This window comes from Rana temporaria, chromosome 10 (assembly GCF_905171775.1).
Source record: "Rana temporaria chromosome 10, aRanTem1.1, whole genome shotgun sequence".
NCBI classification, from domain to species: Eukaryota; Metazoa; Chordata; class Amphibia; order Anura; family Ranidae; genus Rana; species Rana temporaria.
This window is the reverse complement of record NC_053498.1, coordinates 37,140,705-37,165,973: the sequence shown is the minus strand read 5'-3', so window position 1 is coordinate 37,165,973 and position 25,269 is coordinate 37,140,705. Positions and strand designations below refer to the sequence as shown.

Here is a 25,269-nt window from a genome sequence, read left to right as displayed (position 1 = left end):
TAAGATAAAACCATTCATAACCTGTTCTACTGTAGGGGTAGTGTACCTGCTCCAATGCCCATGTGGGTTACAATATATTGGCAGAACGAAAAGACCTCTTTCAGTCAGGCTTAATGAGCACATTACGAACATCCTAAATGGATATACCAACCATTCAGTGTCTAAACACTATTTATTATCACACAACAAAGACCCCTCCAAAACAGTTTTTCTGGGGATCGACAAGTATACCCCACACTGGCGAGGAGGATCTTTGGTTAGAATTATTTCTAGACTTGAAATGGGATGGATCCATAAGGTCAAATGCTATACTCCCCACGGATTAAATGTGGAGGTAGATGTTAATGCATTTATTAATAATGCTTAACTAATTTTTTATCATTTTTTAATTATTCCTTTATATTAAGTTATCCGACCTTATTGTATGACAATTTGAATCGAGTCCTTCATAGGCTGTATTTGTTATATGACAACTCGAGTCGAGCCCGCCATAGGCTGTATTTTGTGTGGATCCTTAATGGGGCGAGCTCCACTATTTTACAAGTAATCTCGAGCATATACGCCTTGATTCCCCCCTATTCCCCTTATGGTTATATGTGGATTTGGAGAGGGTTGTCTACTAATAACTATGATATATGTGTTAGTAGTGTCATTTAAGGACCCCTCTCTTTTTTGGTATTATTTTATTATTAATACATTTTTATTTTTATATTTTATTTTTTATTATTAATTTTACGTTTTGGCCCTTTAAGGGAGTTCATGTACTGTACAACTAGGGTTTTATTATATCCAGCCTGTTGGCTGTTTCATCAACCTACGTATAGTGGGGTTGATCTCCCTTTTATATATCTGTCGTTATATCATAATATTCTATAATAAGAATTTTTGGGCCCCATTCTTTTATGCGTGGCAATCGGCACTCTGTCTTGGGCCATAGTGGTTGGCTCGACTCGAGAGTGTACATAGCCCTGATCTTTTTAGATCTTATTATCATGTTAACATCATTCTATCATTTTGTTATTGTGATTATTACTTATATGTCAATTTTTGGTATGATTTTAAATACTGCCTCGATGCTGTAATGATCATTCTGCGGCGTCTATGCAGTATTTGCCTTGTTATGTGTTGCGGCTTCCGCGATTGGCTGTTCCCTGTCGCGTGTTAGCCGGGACTGTATCCATATCGAGGCTTGGTTCTTGTATTGTGTATATAAGCGCGACACGTCATTGCGTCGCCCGTTCCCCAGACGACGTCACATACTGACGAAACGTACGTCGGGAGGAGGAGACGCTTTGACGTGCTGCGTCTAGGTCCAGAGGACGGGCGTTCGTAGTAGCCGGCCGGCTCGAAATTTATATGCTGATTTTATCTGTTTTTATGTAAGTGTTATCTACCTTATTAAATCGTTTTCCTACGGTACATCACTATGTGGAATTCCTCTTTTTTATGGTGATTTACTCGGCTATACTGTGTGAGGGAGTCGTTTGCTTTGGTTGATGCTTTCTGAAGTTAACCCCTAAAGGCCCTGGCTGGGTTTGGCCACAAGCTCCTTAATAACTTTTATCTGGTAAGAGTCCCCCTTATTCGGTGATTCTTTTTGGTGGAGGCTTTCCCTTGGTGTGCCTATATTCGTGTTATCTACGGTACATCACCATTTGTTGCCTATACATTTATTTTCATGCTCCTTGGATCCCGGATCTATCCACCTACATTGGAGGAATACCATCCGGACTTCCAGTAAAGACCCTAGCTGGGGAGTTCAGCTGCAAGCCTTGTTTGCTTGCCCTTCTGGTAAGCGCATAGACATTTATCCATTTACTGCACCGGTGGAGGATTTTTGTGTGTTCAGTCACGGGCACAACTTCATTCAACAATTTATTCACTTAAAAACTTTTTATTATATACTTGTATCATTCACGATTTTTTGTATATGGACACTATTTAATTATATCAATCAAATTGATATTCCTCATTCACCCTTGGTTAGCGCAACTTATTTGTTTTGTTTTTTATACTTAACATTGGCTGCGCCTCATAGAAGCAGGGGTAAGTATACGCCTGGAAAACCGCTACGTAAACGTCGTAACAACACTGCGTCGGGTCCGCGTACGTTCGTGAATTGCCGTATCTCGCTGATTTATATATTTCTCAGTGTAAATCAGCGAGAACGCCCCCCGCGCCCATTTTTAAATTGCAGTTAAGATCCGACGGTGTAACACAGTTACACCTGTCGGATCTTAGGCATATCTATGCGTAACTGATTCTATGAATCAGGCGCATAGATACGACCGGCCTAAGTCAGAGATAGTACGGCATATCAGGAGATACACCATCATATTTCTCTGTGAATCTAGCCCTTTATGTTTTTCCTATAAACAAAAGAAGAGCAACAATTGAATTTGAAAAAAACACCATGGGGTAGATTCAGGTAGATTGGCGTAAATTTCTGCGGGCGTAGCGTATCTCAGATACGCTACGCCACCGTAACTTAGTGAGGCAGGTTCTGTATTCACCAAGAACCTGCGCCCTAAGTTACGGCGGCGTAGCGTAAATCGTGTCCGTGGCCGGCAGGCGTAAGCGCGCCTAATTCAAATTGTGAAGAGGTGGGCGTGTTTTATGTTAATAAAACATGACCCCACGTAAATGACGTATTTGACTAACGGCGCATGCGCCGTACGTGAACGTAACCCAGTGCTCATGCTCCAAATTAACCCGCAAAAAGCCAATGCTTTCGAAGTGAACGTAAATTACGCACAGCCCTATTCGCGAACGACTTACGCAAACAACGTAATCGGCGGAAAATTCGACGCTGGCCCGACGTCCATACTTAACATAGGATACGCCTCATATAGCAGGGGTAACTTTACGCCGGAAAAAGCCTAACGTAAACGACGTAAAAAAATGCGTCGGGCAGACGTACGTTTCTGAATCGGCGTATCTACCCAATTTACATATTCCTTGTGTAAATCGACGGAAGCGCCACCTAGCGGCCAGCGTAAATATGCAACTAAGATACGACGGCGTAAGAGACTTACGCCAGTCGGATCTTAGCCAAATTCCGGCGTATCTTGTTTTCTGAATACAGAAAAAAGATACGCCGGAGCATCCTAGAATACAGCGTAACTTCTTTATGAATCTACCCCCATATTTTTAACTTTTTGATTTAATAAATCTAAAAAAAAAAAAACTATTTTTTCCTCAGTTTAGATCGAAACTTATTCTTCTACATATTTTTGGTAAAAAAAAAATCACAATAAGCGTATATTGATTGGTTTGCGCAAAAGAAAGTTCTAGCGTCTACAAAATAGGGGATAGATTTATGGCATTTTTATTTATTTATTTATTTTTTACTAGTGGCGGCGATCTGCGATTTTTATTGTGACGGTGACATTGCGGCGGACTTTTCGTACACTTTTGACACTTTTTTGGGATCATTCACATTTATACAGCGATTAGTGCTATAAAACTGCACTGATAACTGTGTAAATGTGACTGTCAGGGAAGGGGTTAACACTAGGGGGTGCTGAAGGGTTTAATATGTTCCCTAAAGTGTGTTCTAACTGTAGGGGGAAGGGGACTCACAAGGGGTGGAGACCGATCTGTGTTCCTCTGTACTGGGAACACGCATCGGTCTCCTCACCTCTGACAGGAGGTGGATCTGTGTGTTTACACACACAGATCCACACTCCTGCCATGATTTCCGGCTATCGTGGGTGCCCACACCGCCGGGCACGCACACCGTGGGTCGCGAGCGATGCCCCCTAGCGCCCGCGATGCAAAGGACGTCATATGACGTCCACTCTGAGGGACAGACAGTTCCTGCCGACGTCATATTACTATGGCTCGGTAGGGAACTGGTTAAACACCTAAGGAAAGATCATTTGGTATTCTATCTGCACTTTTAAAGTAAACCTGCTGGCTTATTAAAGCAATGTTTTGTTTTGTTGAATATCGATGACTCAGGATTAAATAATTGTAGCAAAGCAAATACACAATATTTCATAACAGAAAGAGGAAGTGTTAAATAAGTTTGCTGCTTGATGACTGTTTACTGCATTGTATAGATATTTCCCAAAAGATTTCTTGGGCCAAGGCATTAAAGGGGAGCTAAACTCTGGAATACATGAATTACAGCAGCGGGGGTGTTTGCTGTGCGTTTGAACTGCGGGTGCAATGCTGTGCGTTTGCTGTTCACTCAGCGCTGTGTTAGCAAAGCGAAGGAATTCGCTTTGCTAACACTGAACCGCCTCTCAGCCAATCAGGTGCTCAGGTCTGTTACCTGTCACCTGATTGGCTGAAACTTCAGGCGCTGTGATTGGACGCCTGATAGAGAGGACGGAAGAAGACATTGAGGACGTGCAGGACCCTGCCGCTGACCCGCTGCAGGACAGGTAAGTGCCGGGCGATGCACACTGGCAGCATTTGATGGGGCACAGTAGCGGCAATTGATGGGCACAGTAGTGGCAAATGATGGGCACACTGGCAGCATTTGATGGACACAGTAGCGGTAATTAATGGGCACAGTGTCAGCAATTGCTGGGCACTCTGGCAGCAATTGATGGCACAGTAGCTGCGTTTGATGGCACAGTGGCTGCGTTTGATGGCAAGGTGGCTGCGTTTGATGGCACAGTAGCTGCGTTTGATGGCACAGTAGCTGTGTTTGATGGCACAGTAGCTGTGTTTGATGGCACAGTGGTGGTAATTTATGGGTACAGTGGCTGCGTTTAATGGCACAGTAGCTGCGTTTGATGGCACAGTAGCTGCGTTTGATGGCACAGTGGCTGCGTTTGATGGCAAGGTGGCAGCATTTGATGACACAGTAGCTGCGTTTGATGGCACAGTAGCTGCGTTTGATGGCAAGGTGGCAGCATTTGATGGCACAGTAGCTGCGTTTGATGGCACAGTAGCTGCATTTGATGGCACAGTAGCTGCGTTTGATGGCACAGTGGCTGCATTTGATGGCACAGTAGCTGCAATTTATGGGTACAGTGGCTGCGTTTGATGGACACAGTGGCAGCAATTGATTTTTTTTTTTATCAGTTTGTTTGCGCCCCCCCCCCCCCCAAAAAAAAATTTGGAGCACCAGCCGCTGTTTCGTCACATATGGCGACCCATCACATTTGCTGGAGTGCGCATGCGCGACACTGCCATACTGTATGTGTTCCTTTTACAAATGCTAAATTCTCATCGAAAAGCAATTACTAAAACGTTCACAAATTCCTTTCAGATAAATTCTCTAGCTATCTTCTTCGTCACATGCGCACTCCAGCGGGTAGCCAAATGTGAGGGCAGAGAAAAGGGGGGGGGGGGGGGGGTTGTGCCTAATTAAGAAAATTTTTACAAAAAAAAAAGTATATAAAAAAAAAAAATTATAAAAAAGGGGGGGTAGAAATTCGGGGCCCTTTAATAAAAAATAAAAAAAATATATAAAAATTTTTATAAAAAATAAATAAAAAAAAGGGGGGGTTGCCATCCGGGGCCCTGGGGACCTCTGGACCCTTTAATAAAATATATATATATATATATATATAAAAAATAAATAAAAATAAAAAATAAATAAAAAATATATATTTTTTAATAAACAATAAATTAAAAAAAGGGGGGTTGCCATCCGGGGCCCCTGGGCCCTTTAATAATAAAAAAATATGTATACAAATAAAATAAAAATTATAAAAAAAATAAATAAAAACAAAAGGGAGGGTTGCCATCCGGGCCCCTGGGGACCCCCCTGATGGCGGCCCTGCCTGCCTGTATACTGCCCAATATGTACACAGTAGGGATGTATGTATCACAGCTTCTATAGCAGCACAGAAAAAGCCTTTTGGCCCGGCGACGTAGCACCTTGCCCTTTTTGCCAGTAACCAACATGGCGGACACAGAGTCGCGTCTGTGCTCAGTTTGGTCACCTGAGAGGGCGTGGCGTGCGCTGCAGTGAGGAGTATATGGTGTCTTAGCGGCGGTGTCAGTGTGTGTGCACTTGCTGGGTGCGGATGGCGGACAAGGCGGCAAGCGGGGACGATCCCGTGCGCGGGAACAGCGGAGGGGCGGAAGGTGGCGGGGATGCCGGTGGCGCCTCCGGTGACAGTGCAAAGGCCAGCGGGACAGGTGAGAGGCTGGGGGAGGGGCGGACTGCTGTTGGAGTGTATGGGCTTTGGGGGAGAGAGAACAAGGCCTTTGGGGGGACTGAGAGCCGAACTACAAGTCCCAGCATGTCCTCAGAGCCCGGCCTATGTGCACGGCATAGAGGACCCTCACCTGGTGCTTGATTGTCTCCTGTATGGGAGGGGCGGCCTCATCCGGGCTCTGTGTACCTACCAATCCGCGGGTTCAAGTGTCACCTCCGACCCCAGGACTTCCATTGTGTCCCTGAACCTTCCTGGGGAGGGGGGTCACTGGAGGACAAAACTTCATTTACTTTTGGGGGAATTGGACTCCATTGACAGTTTTTTTTTATTGCTGCCTGTTCTGGAGATAACTCCCCTCTATTTATTATCACCAAAAGTGAAAGAAAAGCCTAAGTTTTTTTGGGTTGTCACCAGAACAGGACAACAGTGGCAATCTTCCATTGGGGACACTTGTTCTGGTGACACCCCAGCGTTCCCTTGCTTTGCAGGGATTTACTCACACTTCCTGTGTTGGCTATGAGACAGGAAGTGAAAGGAAATCTCCCAAATGGGACACAGATGGCAAAAACAATAACATGATCATTCCTTTACTTTATCTAGGATTAACAAAAAAAAGTTCTTTACAGTTGTAATAAAACCAAACATGTATCATATTGCAGCTCACTAATCATTAGATGTGGCTGCAATTCTTTTTTTTCAGGCTGTGATCCTGTGTTAGGCCGGGTTCACACTAATGTGATTTCAGCCACCTGGAATCACACACTTTAAATCACATTGTTGGCATTGGTGCCCATTTCACATCAATGCATCACAGAACATTTTCTGAAAGGTACATGTGCTACTTTGCCGGTCTTTGGGCCTCTTCATTGGTCGGTGGGGGATGAATTCCATTCTTGCACAGGAGGCTGTCATCCTGGCACTTGGGTACTGGCTTGGCACTGTAAGCATAGCTGCAGGAGAAGGTGAGCAGGCAGGAGAAGGGGAGCAGGCAGGGGCAGGAGAAGGTGAGCGGGCAGGTACAGGGGCAGGAGAAGGTGAGCAGGTACAGGGCCAGAGTGAGTGCAGGAGAAGGTGAGCAGGCAGGTACAGGGGCAGGAGAAGGTGAGCAGGCAGGTACAGGGGCAGGAGAAGGTGAGCAGTCAGGTACATGGGCAGGAGAAGGTGAGCAGGCAGGTACAGGGGCAGGAGAAGGTGAGCAGGCAGGTACAGGGGCAGGAGAAGGTGAGCTGGCAGGTACATGGGCAGGAGAAGGTGAGCAGGCAGGTACAGGAGAAGGTGAGCAGGCAGGTACAGGGGCAGGAGAAGGTGAGCAGGCAGGTACAGGGGCAGGAGAAGGTGAGCAGGCAGGTACAGGAGAAGGTGAGCAGGCAGGGGCAGGAGAAGGTGAGCAGGGGCAGGAGAAGGTGAGCAGGCAGGCGCAGGGGCAGGAGAAGGTGAGCAGGCGGGGGCAGGAGAAGGTGAGCAGGCAGGGGCAGGAGAAGGTGAGCAGGCAGGGGCAGGAGAAGGTGAGCAGGCAGGCACAGGGGCAGGAGAAGGTGAGCAGGGGAAGGTGGGCAGGAGAAGGTGAGCAGGGGAAGGTGAGCAGGCAGGGGCAGGGGAAGGTGAGCAGGCAGGGGCAGGGGAAGGTGAGCAGGCAGGGGCAGGGGAAGGTGAGCAGGCAGGGGCAGGGGAAGGTGAGCAGGCAGGGGCAGGGGAAGGTGAGCAGGCAGGGGAAGGTGAGCAGGCAGGGGCAGGAGAAGGTGAGCAGGCAGGCACAGGGGCAGGAGAAGGTGAGCAGGCAGGCACAGGGGCAGGAGAAGGTGAGCAGGGGAAGGTGAGCAGGCAGGGGCAGGGGAAGGTGAGCAGGCAGGTACAGGGGCAGGGGAAGGTGAGCAGGCAGGTACAGGAGAAGGTGAGCAGGCAGGTACAGGGGCAGAAGAAGGTGAGCAGGCAGGTACAGGGGCAGAAGAAGGTGAGCAGGCAGGTACAGGGGCAGAAGAAGGTGAGCAGGTAGGTACAGGGCCAGAGTGAGGGCAGAAGGTGGTGAGCAGGCAGGTACAGGGCCAGAGTGAGGGCAGAAGGTGGTGAGCAGGCAGGTACAGGGCCAGAGTGAGGGCAGAAGGTGGTGAGCAGGCGGGTACAGGGCCAGAGTGAGGGCAGAAGGTGGTGAGCAGGCGGGTACAGGGCCAGAGTGAGGGCAGAAGGTGGTGAGCAGGCGGGTACAGGGCCAGAGTGAGGGCAGAAGGTGGTGAGCAGGTAGGTACAGGGCCAGAGTGAGGGCAGAAGGTGGTGAGCAGGCAGGTACAGGGCCAGAGTGAGGGCAGAAGGTGGTGAGCAGGTACGTACAGGGCCAGAGTGAGGGCAGAAGGTGGTGAGCAGGCAGGTACAGGGCCAGAGTGAGGGCAGAAGGTGGTGAGCAGGCAGGTACAGGGTCAGAGTGAGGGCAGGAGAAGGTGAGCAGGCAGGTACAGGGGCAGGAGAAGGGGAGCAGGCAGGGGCAGGAGAAGGGGAGCAGGCAGGAGAAGGGGAGCGGGCAGGGGCAGGAGAAGGGGAGCAGGCAGGTCCAGGGGCAGGAGAAGGTGAGCAGGCAGGTACAGGGGCAGGAGAAGGCAGGGGCTATTTGAGCTGCAGCTCCAGGCCACTGCCTTAATAAAGGCCCAGCCTCCAGTGTTGTAAAAAAAAACAGGCACTTTTCTCGTGTCTGTAAATGTCTGACTGGAGAAGCGTTCCCAATAAAAACATGGCTTCACTGTGTTAGCTGCCTAGGTGTAGTTCCAGAGGTGAGTGCTGCTACTGTCTGGCAGTGTCTGCTTAGTTGGGGCGTCCAGTGGTGGAAGTGCGCCTGCATGTGATCTGGTGATGTGACATCCTCATGGACTGTGACTCGTGGATGAAAATCGGGAGCTGAATAAAAGCCCAACTCTTCGTTATGCCTTTCCTGCCAGCCACCATATCACAGGAGCTGTCCCAGAGTCTTTGATGTACTGGAGGCAGGTGGATCTCATGCTGGGGGGCAGGTATCCATCTCTTTGGGGAACCTGAGGCTTTCTCTGGCGTTGGCCGTGAACTTGGTATGCATACACATGGCAGAACATTTTCAGCCAACATTCACCAAACCATGTGGTTTTTCAGCTCTTTGGCGCCACCCTTTTGGGCAACTTCTGATGTTTAGCATTGGTTTGTAGCACTTGTACTTTGGATTTCAGTCCGGGTTCGCGTACACACGATCGGATGATCTGACGGAACACATTTGTTGTCGGAAAATTTGAGAACATCCACCGCTAACATTTGTTGTCGGAAATTTCATCAAGAATTGTCCGATGGAGCATGCATATGGTCGGATTGTCTGATAAAACACGTCCGTCCGGACCATTGTTGTCGGAAAATCCAATCGTGTGTATGGGCCTTTATAGCATGTGTGTGTGTGTGTGTGTGTGTGTGGTGTGTTTTTTTTTTTTTTTTTTTTTTAAACATCCCCTGCTTACCCAGTGGGGTGTTTAGCACATTTTAAGCGGAGGTCCGCCGGTAAAAAAATTATCAAAAGTCAGCAGCTACAAATGCTGTAGCTGCTGACTTTTAATAAACACACTTGCCTGTCCAGGTTGCCCGCGATGTCGGACGCCCAAGGCCGATCTGTCCCTCGGACCGGGTCCTGGCGTCCCCATCCTCACTGAGGGAAACAGGGAGTGAAGCCTGCCTTGTGGCTTCACTGCCCGTTTCCTACTGCGCATGCGTGAGTCGCGCAGCTTTTTGTGAATGGGCACATCGTCCTGTGTGTCCCAGAAGGCAGCTCGCCTCCATTTCCCAGGAGGCAACACGAGGAGGAGAACACAGAACCTCACTGTGGACGAGGAAGAGGCCTTTTCTGGCGAGTATAAAACGTGTGTGTGTGTTTTTTTTTTTGGGTGGACCTCCACTTTAAGATATTCTGCGCTGTCCAGCTGAGAACCTCTTCTCTTCTGGCAGCACTTGGTCCCACGCCACCATGATTTACTGTGATGTCGTTGGTAGGTTGCCGGCTGTTATAGATTCAGCGGCCCGCCCCCTTCTCCTTTTCTAAATGAAAGTGAAAATGGAACATGTATATTCCAGTAGGCAAAGGGAGCACAGTACACGTCATTCACCTTTCACCTTAAAAATAAATGCAAATAAAAACCTACCTAGTTAGTATTTAGAATATTTTTTTTTTTTTTAACAAAAAATTGCAATTTCAACTTTTTTATTTCCATAAAAACGCCCATCAAAATTCTCAGTACCAGGCCCATGGTGCTTTTAATCGAGCCCTGTCCAGGTAGGAGTATTTTATTGCAGAAGAGACAGACAGTGCATGTTTCAAAGCCTGCCTGTTCAGGTGTGTGTTTTTGTTTTTTTTAAGAGGGATTTTTGTTCCGCTTAAAAAAACAAAAAACAAAAAAAAAAACTTAAAGTGGAAGTAAATTCCATCCTAAAACTGCTGCTTATTTGCAGGCCAATGTCACATTCTCCTTGTACATGTGCTCAATGTCCTCTAAAGTCTCTCCAGCCCCGATATAGTGATATTTTTATTTTGGGTGACTTAATTTGCATATTCCCATTTTCTAACATGTTCACAGCGTTCTGGCCATGATGTGAAGCGTGCCCTGCCAGGATGTTGTAACATTGTATCTGCGGCGCGGAGGCTCGCTCTGTTTACTTCCTTAAAAAAAAAAACACATGACATCGCTTTATCGGTTAGGCCCCTTTCACACATGTGGACCGTATATCCGTTTTTTCATCCATCCGTTTACGGATGAATAAGGAACATACATGTATCCCTATGAACATCCGCTGACACCCGATCTCATCAGTGTCCGCTATGCTCCGATTCTGCAGACGGAGGAAAATCCTATTTTTCCATCCGTCTGCAGAGCGGATCGGGTAAACACGGACAGACGGTCCGTGTTCACCCACCCCCCCCCCCCCCATAGGGGAGAGCGGAGATCTGACAGGGAGGTCCCTGCTGAGCAATCGGATGCATAAGCAACAGATCCTCACGGAATCCGCCTGTGTGAAAGGGCCCTTCAATTTACTAATCTCTTTACTAGGGCCGAAACAACTAATCGATTATGAAATTAATCGATTACCATTTTCATAATCGATTAATCGGCCAGTAATATAATGGGGCTAAAAAAGTGAAAAAAAATAGCCCTTTATAGTACAAAAAAGCAAATTATTTGCTATTTTTGTACCAATTTTAGTTTTTTTTTTTTTTAACCCCATTATGTTACTAAACATCTCAGGCCTGGGTCACACCTCTGTGCTTTTTGCAGAAACACACTATAGTTCATTTACATGGTTACACATCCATGGTTTTTTCAGCTGCTGTGTATTTGGAAAGGGCAAGGACTTTTGCGTTCAAAAAAAAAAAACGGTGCTATTTTTTTTTTTGGTTCAATATACTTCAATAGAGAAGCCGCAGAAAAACATATTTTTTTTTTTTTTTTTTTTTAAGGATATTAACCGAATATTCGATTAATCGAAACAATAATCGGCCAACTAATCGATTATGAAAATAATCGTTAGTTCAGCTGAACTCGCACGGCTTCACTCCCGCTGGCAGTCCCGATTTCGGCCGCGATTTAAGAGACATCTGTGCAGGTTTCTGCACAGATGTCTATGTAAATCGCGGCCCAAAATCACAAAAAGTAGTACAGGAACTACTTTTTGAAATCGGTGCAGCGCCGCAGATGCGGCGTCGCACCGATTAGGAAAGTGTTATTGCCGGCAAATGCTGCCGATTTGAGATGCGATTTCACATGTGAAATCGCATCTCAAATAGAAGGAAATCGTACCCAGTGTGAACCTGGGCTCACATCAGTTCCTGCTATCAAGAAGCCTGCAATCTAAGGAATCTTATGCTGCGTACACACGACCATTTTTAATGGTCTAGAAAAAACAAAGTTTTTTTCAACCCGATTATTGTTAAAACGGCCTTGCCTACACACGATCGTGGAAAAAAAATGCTCTAGCAAAGCGCGGTGACGTACAACACATACGATGGCACTATAAAGGGGAAGTTCCATTCGGATGGCGCCACCCTTGGGGCTGCTTCTGCTGATTTCGTGTTGGTAAAAGACGATTCGCGCTTTTCAGTCTGTTACAGTGTGATGAATGTGCTATCTTCATTACGAGCGCTAGTTTTACCAGAACGAGCGTTCCCGTCTCATAACTTGCTTCTGAGCATGCACGTTTTTTTTTCACGTCGTTAAAGCCCACAGTCGACCATTTTTTACGACGTGAAAATTTAGAGCATGTTCTAAATTTTTGATGCCCATTTTTTACGTCGTGAAAAATGCTCTGGAGCCCACACACGATCGTTATTAATGTCATTTAAAAAAAAAAGTGTTTTTTTTTTTTTTTACATCCCAGAAGGCCGCAAAGCCGTGGCCTCAATTACCGGCCGTTGCGGGCCTGCAACGGCCGGTAATTTAGGCCGCGGCTTTGCAGCCTTGTAAATGCCCAAGTTGCCTTCTGTGATCTGGCGCCATCTGGTGGTGGCTGTTGGCATTACAAGTAAAACAGCAGTTCTAATTTGTGCTTTTTTTTTTTTTTCTGTATTGACTGCCATCTCCTTCCCTCTAATTAGAACCCCCAAACATTATGTATATTTTTTTATTCTAACACCCTAGAGCAGGGCTCGACAAATCCTGGTCGCAATGGTGACTAGAAATAGCGTCCTGGCGACTTGGCTTGGAAGGTGGGCAAAAATAAAAAATGTGTTCCATAGGACCGGCGCTCCACGGACTAGGTCGAAGCCGCGGCCTCGCCTAAAACATCCTGCTCGCCGCGATCTTGGGGGGGGGGGGGGGGGGGGGGAAAGGCCGCTAGCGGGGGGGGGGGGGGGAAAGACAACAGTAAAGTTATCCCAATTTTTTTTTTTTTTATAATGTGAAAGATATGGTTACGCCGAGTAAATTGATACCCAACATGTCACGCTTCAAAATTGCGTCCGCTCATGGAATGCCGACAAACTTTTACCCTTTAAAATCTCCATAGGCGACGTTTAAAAAATTCTACAAGTTGCATGTTTTGAGTTACAGAGGAGGTCCTTAGCTAGACTTATTGCACTCGCTCGAACGCGGCGATACCTCACATGTGTGGTTTGAATACGTTTACATATGCGGTCGCTACTCACGTATGTTAGCGCTTCTGCGCGCAAGCTCGGCGGGACGAGGTGCGTTTTCTGGCTCCTAACTTTTTTAGCTGGCTCCTAGATTCCAAGCAAATTTGTCAAACCCTGGTTTAACCACTTGCTTACTGGCCCATAGTCAAAAGACGTCCTGTTTTTAAAGATGGATATCTCGAGAATGGCAGCAGCTGCTGCCACAAACGAGGTATCCATCTTTAGTGTGCGCGGTCCTGTAAACGATAACGGCGGATTCGCCGCGAGATCGCCGTTATCGGTGGTGGGAGAGGGCTCTCCCGCGCCCTCTGCCGCTTACCGGAGCCGTCGGTAGCGGCGGAGGCGATCGGGACCGTTCGACTGGTGACTGGGGACGAGACTGAAGGAAAAATCTCCTTCGCCCATCCCCATAGCTCTGCTGGGCGGAAGTGACGTCAAAACGTCAGTCCCGCCCAGCTTCTTAAAGAAACATTTTTTTTTTTTTTTTTTTTTTTTGTCATTTGAAAAAAAAAATTGGTTCTTGCATTTTAGTCTAACTATGAGATCTGAGGTCTTTTTGACCCCAGATCTCATATTTAAGAGGACCTGTCATGCTTTTTTCTATTACAAGGGATGTTTACATTCCTTGTAATAGGAATAAAAGTGATCAAATTATTATTTTTTTTATTTCAGTGTAAAAAAATTATAAACTAAATAAAAATAAATAAATAAGAAAACCAAAAATTTTTTTTTTTAAAACGCCCCGTCCCGACAATCTTGCGCACAGAAGCGAACGTATCGCCCGCATATGAAAACGGTGTTCAAACCACACAAGTGAGGTATTGCCGCGATCGTTAGAGCGAGAGCAATAATTCTAGCCCTAGACCTACTCTGTAGCTCAAAAAATGCAACCTGTAGAATTTTTTAAACGTCGCCTATCGAGATTTTTAAGGGTAAAAGTTTGACGCCATGCCACGAGCGGGCGCAATTTTTAAGCATGACATGTTGGGTATCATTTTACTCGGCGTAACATTATCTTTCACAATATATAAAAAAATTGGGCACAATTTTTTTGTTGTCTTATTTTTTTAACCACTTGACAACTGGGCACTTAAACACCCTTAATAACCAGACCAATTTTCAGCTTTTGGTGCTCTCACGTTTTGAATGACAATAACTCAGTCATACAACATTGTAACCAAATGAAATTTTTGTCCTTTTTTTCCCACAAATAGAGCTTTCTTTTGGTGGTATTTGATCACCTCTGCGGTTTTTATTTTTTTCGCTATTAATGAAAAAAGAACGAAAATTTTGTAAAAAAAATGAATTTTTCTTCATTTCTATCATATCATTTTGTAAAAAAGTAATTTTTCCTTATACATTTGGCCTAAAATGCATACTGCTACATATTTTTGGTAAAAAAAAATAAAAAATTTGGATATTATTTAGTCTGGGTGAAAGTTATAGGGTCTACAAGCTATGGTACCAATTTCTGAAAATTGAACAATTTGATCACACCTGAATTACTGACAGCTTCTCTCATTTCTTGAGACCCTAACAAGCCAATAAAGTACAAATACCCCCCAAATGACCCCTTTTTGGAAAGTAGACATTCCAAGGTAGTTAGTAAGAGTCATAGTTAGTTTTTTGAAGTTGTCATTTGTTCCCACAATTCTTTGCAAAATTAAGATTTTTTTTTTTTTTTTTTTTTTTTCATACCAATATTGTCATTATAACAGGTTATTTCTCTCACATGGCATGTATATTCCACAAATGACACCCCAAAATATATTCTGCTGCTCCTCCTGAGTATGGCGATACCACATGCGTGAGACTTTTACACAGCGTGGCCACATACAGAGGCCCAACACCGAAGTAGCAACTTCAAGCATTCTAGGAGCATAAATTACACATCTAATCTCTCAACCACCTATTACACTTTTGAAGGCCCTGGAGCACCAGGACAATAGAAACGCCCACAAAGTGACCCCATTTTGGAAAGCTAACACCCCAACGTATAATCTATGAGGCATAATGAGTCTTTTGAACAGTTCATTTTTTTCCAGATGTTCTTGGAAAATGTGGAAAAAAATAAAAACGCATTTTTTTTTTTACAGAAAGTTGTCCATTTATAGGATATTTCCAACACATAGCATGTACATAGAAAAAATTACACCCCAAAATATATTCTGCTGCTCCTCCTGAGTATGGCGATACCACATGTGTGAGACTTTTACACAGCGTGGCCACATACAGAGGCCCAACACCGAAGTAGCAACTTCAAGCATTCTAGGAGCATAAATTACACATCTAATCTCTCAACCACCTATTACACTTTTGAAGGCCCTGGAGCACCAGGACAATAGAAACGCCCACAAAGTGACCCCATTTTGGAAAGCTAACACCCCAACGTATAATCTATGAGGCATAATGAGTCTTTTGAACAGTTCATTTTTTTCCAGATGTTCTTGGAAAATGTGGAAAAAAATAAAAACGCATTTTTTTTACAGAAAGTTGTCCATTTATAGGATATTTCCAACACATAGCATGTACATAGAAAAAATTACACCCCAAAATATATTCTGCTGCTCCTCCTGAGTATGGCGATACCACATGTGTGAGACTTTTACACAGCGTGGCCACATACAGAGGCCCAACATCCAAGAAGTACCATCAGGTGTTCTAGGGACATAAATTACACATCCAATTTCCTTACAATCTATCACATTTTTGAAGGGCCTTCATATTTCTAACACAGCATGTACATACCAAGAATTACACCCTAAAATACATTCTGCTGAGTAATGGGTAAAAAAAAAGAAGATTACCTGTGGTTTTAGTAGTGCAATTGTCCACAGAAGGAGAGCCCCGATCCAGGCAGCAGGCAGGGACGTGGTCACTGGTCAGCGACAGTGAATGGAATTGTCCAGGCAGGAATATTGTCCATAGTCAGTACAGTGCCAGCAGTGGCAAAATATTTGTCCTGGTAGGAACATGGTCCAAGTAGCGGGCCATGGGTAGGGGAATGGGGACAGGGGTAGAGGCTTCTCCCACCCAAATCTCTTTGAAGCCTCCGGGCAACCAGACCCTAATCCGGGAATGAGAAAACTAAAAAATTAGTTTTTTCATCCAGAAAAACAATTCTGGAGCCCCTCACATATGTGAGACCCCTGTGTTCCCACTAGTATAGCAGGGTAAAAGATCAATCCAAGGGGCAGGCAAAAAACGTGGTCAAACAGTCCAGAACAGTCCAGAGCACTGCTCTGGAACTGAACAGTCAGTTCCAGAGCAGGCAGAGGTAGGTACAGTTTAGGGTTAGGCAAAAGAGTGGTCGTATAACAGGCCATGGTCGGTTCCGGAGAAGGCAGAAGTATGTTTAGGGTTAGGCAAAAGAGTGGTTGTATAACAGGCCATGGTCGGTTCCGGAGAAGGCAGAGGTATGAGTGCAGTGGCATAAGGGGTGTGGGGGGGGGGGGGAAAGTACAGGAAATTAGAATTGCGTTTACCATACGTCCCTAATAATGAAGAAACGTATGGTAACGGTGGAAACATGTTCCAATACAGAGGCCTGGTTGGGAAGGACAATCGGGACAGTAATATGTGGTGTCTTTTCGAATTCCTCTTCTGGAGCACACCCGGCACCTCTTCTGATGTCTGTTGCCTGTTTCACGGGAGGGGGTTTGCTCAGGAAAGTGACGCTCGTGCAGTCTGCTCACAGAATCAGAGCGAATATTTTCCGGTGGGTTTTCAGGGTACAAAAGGGCGGTGATGACTTCTTCTTGATAGTCCAGATATGATACGGGGTTCTCGGATGATTTTTTGTAAATTACATAGGAATTGTAGAAGGCCAAACTAAAAAAATAAATGGACACTTTCTTGTACCAGTGGCGGGATTTTCTTGTGGGCAGGTAGGGTTCTAACATCTGGTCGTTGAAGTCCACTCCCCCCATGAACAAATTATAGTCATATATGCATTTTGGTTTTTGGATTGGGCCGGTTCTTTTGGGGACTTCCACGTGGGTGTCATTGTGGATTGATGAAAGCATGTGGACGTTCCGTTTGTCCCTCCACCTGACAGCCAATATCTCCTGGTTCCTCAATGCTGCAGACTCCCCTCGTCTGAGCTTTTGATCCACCAGTTTTTGCGGGAAGCCTTTCCTGTTGGGTCTTATTGTGCCACATGCTGGGGTATTCTGAAGGTAAAGACAGCGAAACAGGGGCAAGCTGGTGTAGAAATTATCCACATAAAGGTGGTATCCCTTTCCAAAGAGTGGATACATCAGATCCCAGACCACTTTTCCGCTGACTCCCATATACTCTGGACATTCAGGGGGATGCAGTTGGGAGTCCTTTCCTTCATACACCATGAATGAGTAGAGGTACCCTGTGGCTCTGTCGCAAAGCTTGTACATTTTGACCCCATATCGGGCCCTTTTGCTGGGGATGAACTGCTTGATGCCCAGCCTGCCTGAGAATTTGACAAGGGACTCGTCCACAGATATGTTCTGGTCAGGGGTATATAATTGGGGAAATTGTTGAGCGAAAAAATTTAGAAGTGGCCGAATTTTATATAGCTTGTCAAAAGCAGGGTCATTTCGGGGGGGGGCACTGGGCGTTGTCGTTAAAGTGGAGGAACCGCATAATTATTAAATATCGGGATCTTGGCATAAGGGAGGAGAAGAGTGGCATGTGGTGAATGGGTTTGGTGGACCAGTAGGAGTACAATTGTTTTTTTTTTGAAAGTGCCATAGTAAAGGTTAGGCCTAAGAACATTTTAAATTCGTCCACGGTTAGTTCTCTCCACTCAAAGGGGCGGGCATATCTGGAACCAGGGTTACTTCTTACGTACTGTTGTGCGTAGAGATTGCACTGGGCCACAATGGAGGAAAGGAAATCTTCGGTGAAAACTAAATTAAAAAAATTTATCATAGAAAAGTTTTCTGTGTTCACCTGGACACCTGGCTGGGCAGTGAAGGGGGGGATATTTGCTGCTCCGGAATTGGGGGGAAGCCACAGGGGGTTTTGAAGGCCATAGGGAAGGCTGGCATGGCCCCTATCCCTTTGGGGCTGAGATGACACCCTACTGGTGGACGGCACAGCTCTTGGGGTGGACGGCACAGCTCTTGGGGTGGACGGCACAGCGCTTGGAGTGGACGGCACAGCGCTTGGGGTGGACGGCACATCGCTTGGGGTTGTAGGCACAGCGCTTGAGGTGGACGGCCCTGCGCGTCTGGGATTAGGCCGCTTCTCCACGCCAGCACCCCTTTTTTTCCTGGGCACATGTTCTTCTTCAGACTCTGAATCGGACCCACTGTCTATAACGGGTTCATAGGCCGAATCAGAATCGGACAGAGACTCCTCGCTGCTCTCATCGCTCATGGCAAGTAGAAGATGTACGGCCTGCTCGCCGGTAAAGAATTTTTTTGCCATACTGGTGGCTGGTGAGGCTGTACTGCAGAGTACTGTGGTGGCACTGGTGGACACAGGTGGGCACAGGCGGCACTTATGTGCACTGTAGTGGCACGGGTGTGGCTCTGGTGGGCACAGGCGGCACTGGTGGGCACAGGCGGCACAGGTGGCTCTGGTGGGCACAGGTGGCTCTGGTGTGCACCGATTAGCAGCACTGGTGGACACAGGCAGCACTGGTGGGCACTGGAGGGCACAGGCGGCACAGGCGGCACTGGTGGGCGCAGACGGCACTGGTGGGCGCAGACGGCACTGGTGGGCGCAGACGGCACTGGTGGGCGCAGGCGGCACTGGTGGGCGCAGGCGGCACTGGTGGGCGCAGGCGGCACTGGTGGGCGCAGGCGGCACTGGTGGGCGCAGGCGGCACTGGTGGGCGCAGGCGGCACTGGTGGGCGCAGGCGGCACTGGTGGGCGCAGGCGGCACTGGTGGGCGCAGGCGGCACTGGTACGGCACTGTTGTGGCAATATTATAGGACTCTGGTGACACTGGTGCGGCTCTGGTGACACTGGTGCGGCTCTGGTGACACTGGTGCGGCTCTGGTGACACTGGTGCGGCTCTGGTGACACTGGTGCGGCTCTGGTGACACTGGTGCGGCTCTGGTGACACTGGTGCGGCTCTGGTGACACTGGTGCGGCTCTGGTGACACTGGTGCGGCTCTGGTGACACTGGTGCGGCTCTGGTGACACTGGTGCGGCTCTGGTGACACTGGTGCGGCTCTGGTGACACTGGTGCGGCTCTGGTGACACTGGTGCGGCTCTGGTGACACTGGTGCGGCTCTGGTGACACTGGTGCGGCTCTGGTGACACTGGTGCGGCTCTGGTGACACTGGTGCGGCTCTGGTGACACTGGTGCGGCTCTGGTGACACTGGTGCGGCTCTGGTGACACTGGTGCGGCTCTGGTGACACTGGTGCGGCTCTGGTGACACTGGTGCGGCTCTGGTGACACTGGTGCGGCTCTGGTGACACTGGTGCGGCTCTGGTGACACTGGTGCGGCTCTGGTGACACTGGTGCGGCTCTGGTGACACTGGTGCGGCTCTGGTGACACTGGTGCGGCTCTGGTGACACTGGTGCGGCTCTGGTGACACTGGTGCGGCTCTGGTGACACTGGTGCGGCTCTGGTGACACTGGTGCGGCTCTGGTGACACTGGTGCGGCTCTGGTGACACTACTGGGCACAGATGTGGCACTGTTGGGCACAGATGTGGCACTGTTGGGCACAGATGTGGCACTGTTGGGCACAGATGTGGCACTGTTGGGCACAGATGTGGCACTGTTGGGCACAGATGTGGCACTGTTGGGCACAGATGTGGCACTGTTGGGCACAGATGTGGCACTGTTGGGCACAGATGTGGCACTGTTGGGCACAGATGTGGCACTGTTGGGCACAGATGTGGCACTGTTGGGCACAGATGTGGCACTGTTGGGCACAGATGTGGCACTGTTGGGCACAGATGTGGCACTGTTGGGCACAGATGTGGCACTGTTGGGCACAGATGTGGCACTGTTGGGCACAGATGTGGCACTGTTGGGCACTGTTGGGCACTGTTGGGCACAGATGTGGCACTGATGTGACACTATGGGCAATGGAACACTCACAGTTTATCTCCTCTTCTCTCCCGCTGATACTGTGTGAGGAGAGGAGGTAAACTTTCCCTGACCTCCTGTGTTTACATTGTGATCGCGCCGTCATTGGACGGCGCGATCACAAGGTAAATGACCGTTGTTGCTGGTCATTTACCTAGATCTGTGTAGCGCCGGGTCTCATAGACCCGGCGCGCACAGAAATTTCTGTGTGCGCGCCCGAGGCGGCGCGCATTGCTGCTTCTGCGGGGCGCCGTTTCAGAACGGCGACCCCCAGTTAAGCATCCACCTTGCCGCCGTTTCCAGACGGCGGCTGGTGGCGAAGTGGTTAATTAAAAAAAGTGTTTTTTTTTTTTTTCAAAAAAAGTGCGCTTGTAAGACCATTGCGCAAATACGGTGTGACAAAGTATTGCAATGACTGCCATTTTATTCTCTAGGGTGTTAGAAAAAAATATATATATAATGTTTGGGGGTTTTAAGTAATTTTCTAGCAAAAAAAAACAGTTTTAGTCTCGTAAACACCGAATCTGAAAAACAGGCTCAGTAAGCAAGTGGTTAATAATCAGACACTCATCTGTCCCACGGGTCCAGCGATATGGGGGAACGAAGCCTCTCTCCTCCTCCCCTGCAAAGCCGGCACGCACTGCGCATGCGTGAGCCACACTACACACTGTGACTGGCCGTGAAATCATCTGGGACATGTGACGTGTCCCAGATGATTGCCAAGGGGGAGAGTTAAATTCCTTCCGGCGCCGCAGAGCCCGGGAGGAAGTGGTAGCTGGAACCCTCTAAAAAATAGGGTTTCTGCTCCCCCTCCAAAAAAATGACATGCCAGGTTTGGAGGTTCATCCCTCAGGTGAGCTATAAGGGGACGTAAATTATTTTTAATATATGCCTTCACTGGTAGCTGGACCTCAACCCCAAGGTGGGCAAGCGGACACCTTGTTACACCAAGCAGTTTTCCATTCTACACTTTATTCTAACAGTAAACTGAGAGTTTATATAGTGAAATACAGTACTGTACTTAGAACTCCGACTGACTGTTTAGATGTTGAATTTAAAAAAAGCAGCGGTCTCGCAGGTTTGCTAATCCGAAAGACGTTCGCTGCTTTTAAAATTCAACATGTAAACATTCAATCGGAGTTCTCACTACTGTAGTTCACTATATAAACTCTGTTTACTGTTGAAATTAAAGCGGAGTTCCATCCAAAAGTGGAACTTCCGCTTAATCCACTCCTCGCCAAATTTGGCATGTAATTTTTTTTTTTTTTGGGGGGGGGGGGGGGGAGTGCGCCGAGGGGCTGCAAAAGCGAATACTCTAATCGCCTTTTGGCAGCCCCTCCCTGTAGGCGATCGCCTGGGACACGTGACCGGTCCCAGGCGATCGCCTGTCCAATCAAATGGCGAAGCGCCGCTCGCACATGCGCAGTGGGTGCCCGGCCGTGAAGCCGAAAGCTGTCACGGCCGGGTGCCCACAGTTGCAGTGGATGCGCCGGCGTTGAAGGGGCGGACTGGAACGAAGCTCCCAGCGGCACGTCGCTGGACCGGGGAACAGTTAAGTGTATGTTTATTAAAACCCAGAAGCTACACTTTTTGTAGCTGCTGACTTGTAATAAACATAAAAAAAAGCCTGGAACACCCCTTTAAGCATAAATGCAAAACTCTGGTGGGTGTAACAAGATGTCCGCTTGCCCCCTTCTCAGTAAATCCGCACTGTGGAGGGGTGTAGCAAGATGGCGGCGACAAAACATCACTTCCGTTACACATTCTGATGGGTCGCCCAATCTGACGAAACACCAGCTAGGGAGCTCCTACTTGGTCATAATTGATACTCCTGTTGTGAGTATTACTGAAATATTGGTCAACACTGTGTGTTACATTTTCCATGCTTGCTTGTGGGGGAGAGATTGATCATTTTTGAAATTGAAACTGTTATTGCTTCTTTCATTATAATTGCCGATACGTCAATGTTTGTTCTGTGACATTTCTTACTGGAAACTCGGATAAGTATTGAGCTTTGTTTATTAGCTTGTAATAGAAGCTGTCTCATTTGTAACCACATTTCCTTATCACTCTGAGTAATGCTCCTTCTGAGGTCTGTTTCCTGTAATAAACCCAGGGCTTAATATCTAGGATCATTTTAATTATCCACACAGCTACAAGTTCCCTAAACTGCTTGTAAGCCGAGTTTGAATTTTATGTGAGAAGTGTTTGTGTTTGCATTGCCTGGAAAGCACAAGCTTTATTTGCATTGAGTGGAGCAATGCCAGTGACCAGAAAACATTTCCCATTTATGGGAACCAACTTAAATTGTTTCATTTTCACTGGTATTACAATAACGGGGCAATAAGTTCACAGCAGGTTATATAAACCTTACAAGAAAACCTCAATAAAATAAAGGGGTGGGCAACTACATGGCAAATGAGGTTTAAAGTGCTAGTAAACCGCCAGAAAAATAATAAACAATGGGCCCCCCTGCAGGTTTAAAGTGTTTTGTAAAGGTTTGAGTATTTAAAAAAAAAACAAAAAAAACATCATACTTGCCTCCACTGTGCAGTTCGTTTTGCAGGGTGGCCCCGATCCTCCACTTCCCCAGCGGCTCTCACGGCTCCTCCCAGAATCGGATAACCCCCCCCCCCCCAGGAGAAGCGATCTCCCGTGGGGGCTACCTTGCGGTGAAGGTGAAAAAACACGAGCCTTTACAACCCCTTTAAGCCATGATGCACCACATACTAGCACATTATGACAGATTCTCCAGCACAGTACTGTCACGGCTCCCCGGCGCTGCCATCTTCACCCAGGCTTCCTTTTGTGTTCCAGCTGTATGAATGGCCAGGACTGCAATGATGTCACTCCTGCATATGTGTGCAGCACGGAGCTCTGAATATCCTGCATGGTATGCTGTCACTTCAGTGTGCATGCGCCAGTGACCTCGCTAGCTGCTTGTTGTGTGAATATCTCCTAAACGGTGCAAGTCTAGGAGATATTATCTGTATGAATTCAAGTTACTAGGGGAATAGCCATTGGGTGGATTCTGGGATAGAATAAGATCTGAGGTCCTAGTAGATGACATGTTTGGCAATGGCATGCCAAGCTGCAGCAAGCAAAGCTACCAGAATTTTAGCATGCAGAAAAAAAAAATTACTCAAGGGATAAAATTCTACCACTTTACAGAACTCTGGTCCAACTAAACCTTGGGTATGCCGTTCAGTTCTGGTCACCAATCCTCAGGAAAAACACGCTAAACTGGAGAAAGTCCAGAGAAGGATAACAAAGCTTTTGAGGGGGGTGTAGGGTCTTGGTTACAAGGAACAACTACAAGCATAAGGGCCCTTTCACACTGCTCTGTAGAAAAATCGCGGTAAAAATGCATATACATGTTTACCACGATTTTGCATAGAGATATATATGTTTTTGAAAGTTTCATACAAAGTATAAAAATAACATCCGTAAAATTTTCAAATTTTTGCCAACAGAAAGGAAAACAAAGCGAAAATACAAAAACAGTAATAATAACAATTCTTGTAATCTAGGAATATTGAACCTGGGTCCCCAAGGTGGGGTTAAAGTCAGGGATGAAGTTACAACATAAGAATAAAACAACCCTCAGATTTGACAAATCGTAAAAGAAGAAAATAAAAGGGTAAACTGGATCGATCCAAGGCATGGGAAGGACCCTAGTGCCCCCGAAGGGAGCTTAATGATGAAAACAGAAAAAAAGGGGGGCAGGCGTGTGCACCAAGAACAAGTTGCTTAAGTAAAAGAGGGGTAGATGGCGGGGTCTTGGCTGCAGTTGTGAAGGTGGCAGTCCTTTTGCCACGGTTGGATGGGACAGAGGGATTGGGTGTCCAGGAGGGGTCGGACCCCAGGTCCCTTGTCGGGAGTTAGGTTCCTGTCTTTGTGATTCTGTCAAGTTGAAGAGATTGGGGCTGGTTGAGGCAGGGGGGGAGAGCTGTGGTATAAGAACGACAGCTTTTCGAAGTTCGCCATATCCGCGGGAGTGAGGGCTGAGGTCATGAACGGTTTCCATTTGTGATAATAGCGTGTTTTGGTCCACTCATGTGTTTAAGTCCGCATTGAGCTTGTCCTTCCTTGTAAAGTAATTGCAGCAATTCCTTTTTGAGTTGGGAGGTATTTGGGCAGATGTTGGATATCCAGTTCTTCAGGATGGATCTTCTGGCAAGCAAGAGGCAGATCAGAATCCAGTCTTTGCCGGAGGGGGCTGGTAGAAGCGACCAGGGTAGCAGTTGGGGGTCCCAGTGTCCAAAGATGAGAAGTAGAGGGTCCTTGGGTAATTTCAGTAGAGTTACTTTGAAAATATAAGATAGGACTTGATCCCAAAAAGCGGAGATGTAAGAACAAGACCCGAAGCGATGGGTCAGAGTTGGCCTGGGATGGTGGCACAGAGGGCAAGCAGGGGCGGTTTGGGCCCATTTGGCAGATAGAAAGGGAATATGGGCCCGGTGGACGATTTTCAGTTGACTTTCCTTCCAGATCTTGTTGGTGGTCAGTTTTTTGACGGTATTGAGACCATGAAGAAGCTTGTCCACTAGCTCAGTGTCTGGGAAGTCTTTAGACCAGTTGGCCACTGATGAGGACGCTAGGGGAGGAGTAGTTTTCAGGAGAAGAGGTAGATAGATGTCCGATATTTTGTAAGAGCCCTGTGAGAGAAGGGTGTCCATGAGAGATACTTTCGTCTCTTGCAGTCGTCTCTACAGGCGTTTTTCAGGAAGCTGACGCATTGTCCGTATTGGAAAATATGTGAGGGGGGGGGAGTGAGAACTTGTCGGCTTGAAAGCCAATGGGGCTGCCTGTTTGCGGGTCGCAAAGTGAGAAAAATTCCTTAAGTCCCTTTTGTTGCCAGGTGAGGTACGGCTGATTTTCCAGGCCTGGGAGGAAGCTCGGATTCCCCTGAATTGGGAGGTGGCGAGATATAAAGGGTGATAGTTTGAGGCTCTTCCTAGCTTCTCTCCATGCGATGACCGTGTCACGAAGCA

At 47.2% G+C, this 25,269-nt stretch overlaps 1 protein-coding gene across 1 annotated transcript in view; it reads left to right on the top strand.

Annotated features, from left to right (window-relative positions):
* Positions 1–5,917: 5,917 nt before the first annotated feature.
* BAX (BCL2 associated X, apoptosis regulator) overlaps positions 5,918–25,269 on the top strand; it is a 56,871-nt gene continuing 37,519 nt past the window's right edge. Inside the window, exon 1 of the mRNA XM_040327546.1 lies at positions 5,918–6,105. Within this exon, the coding sequence (XP_040183480.1) occupies positions 6,061–6,105 (45 nt within the window). The 5' untranslated portion in view covers positions 5,918–6,060. The remainder of the gene's footprint in view (positions 6,106–25,269) is intronic.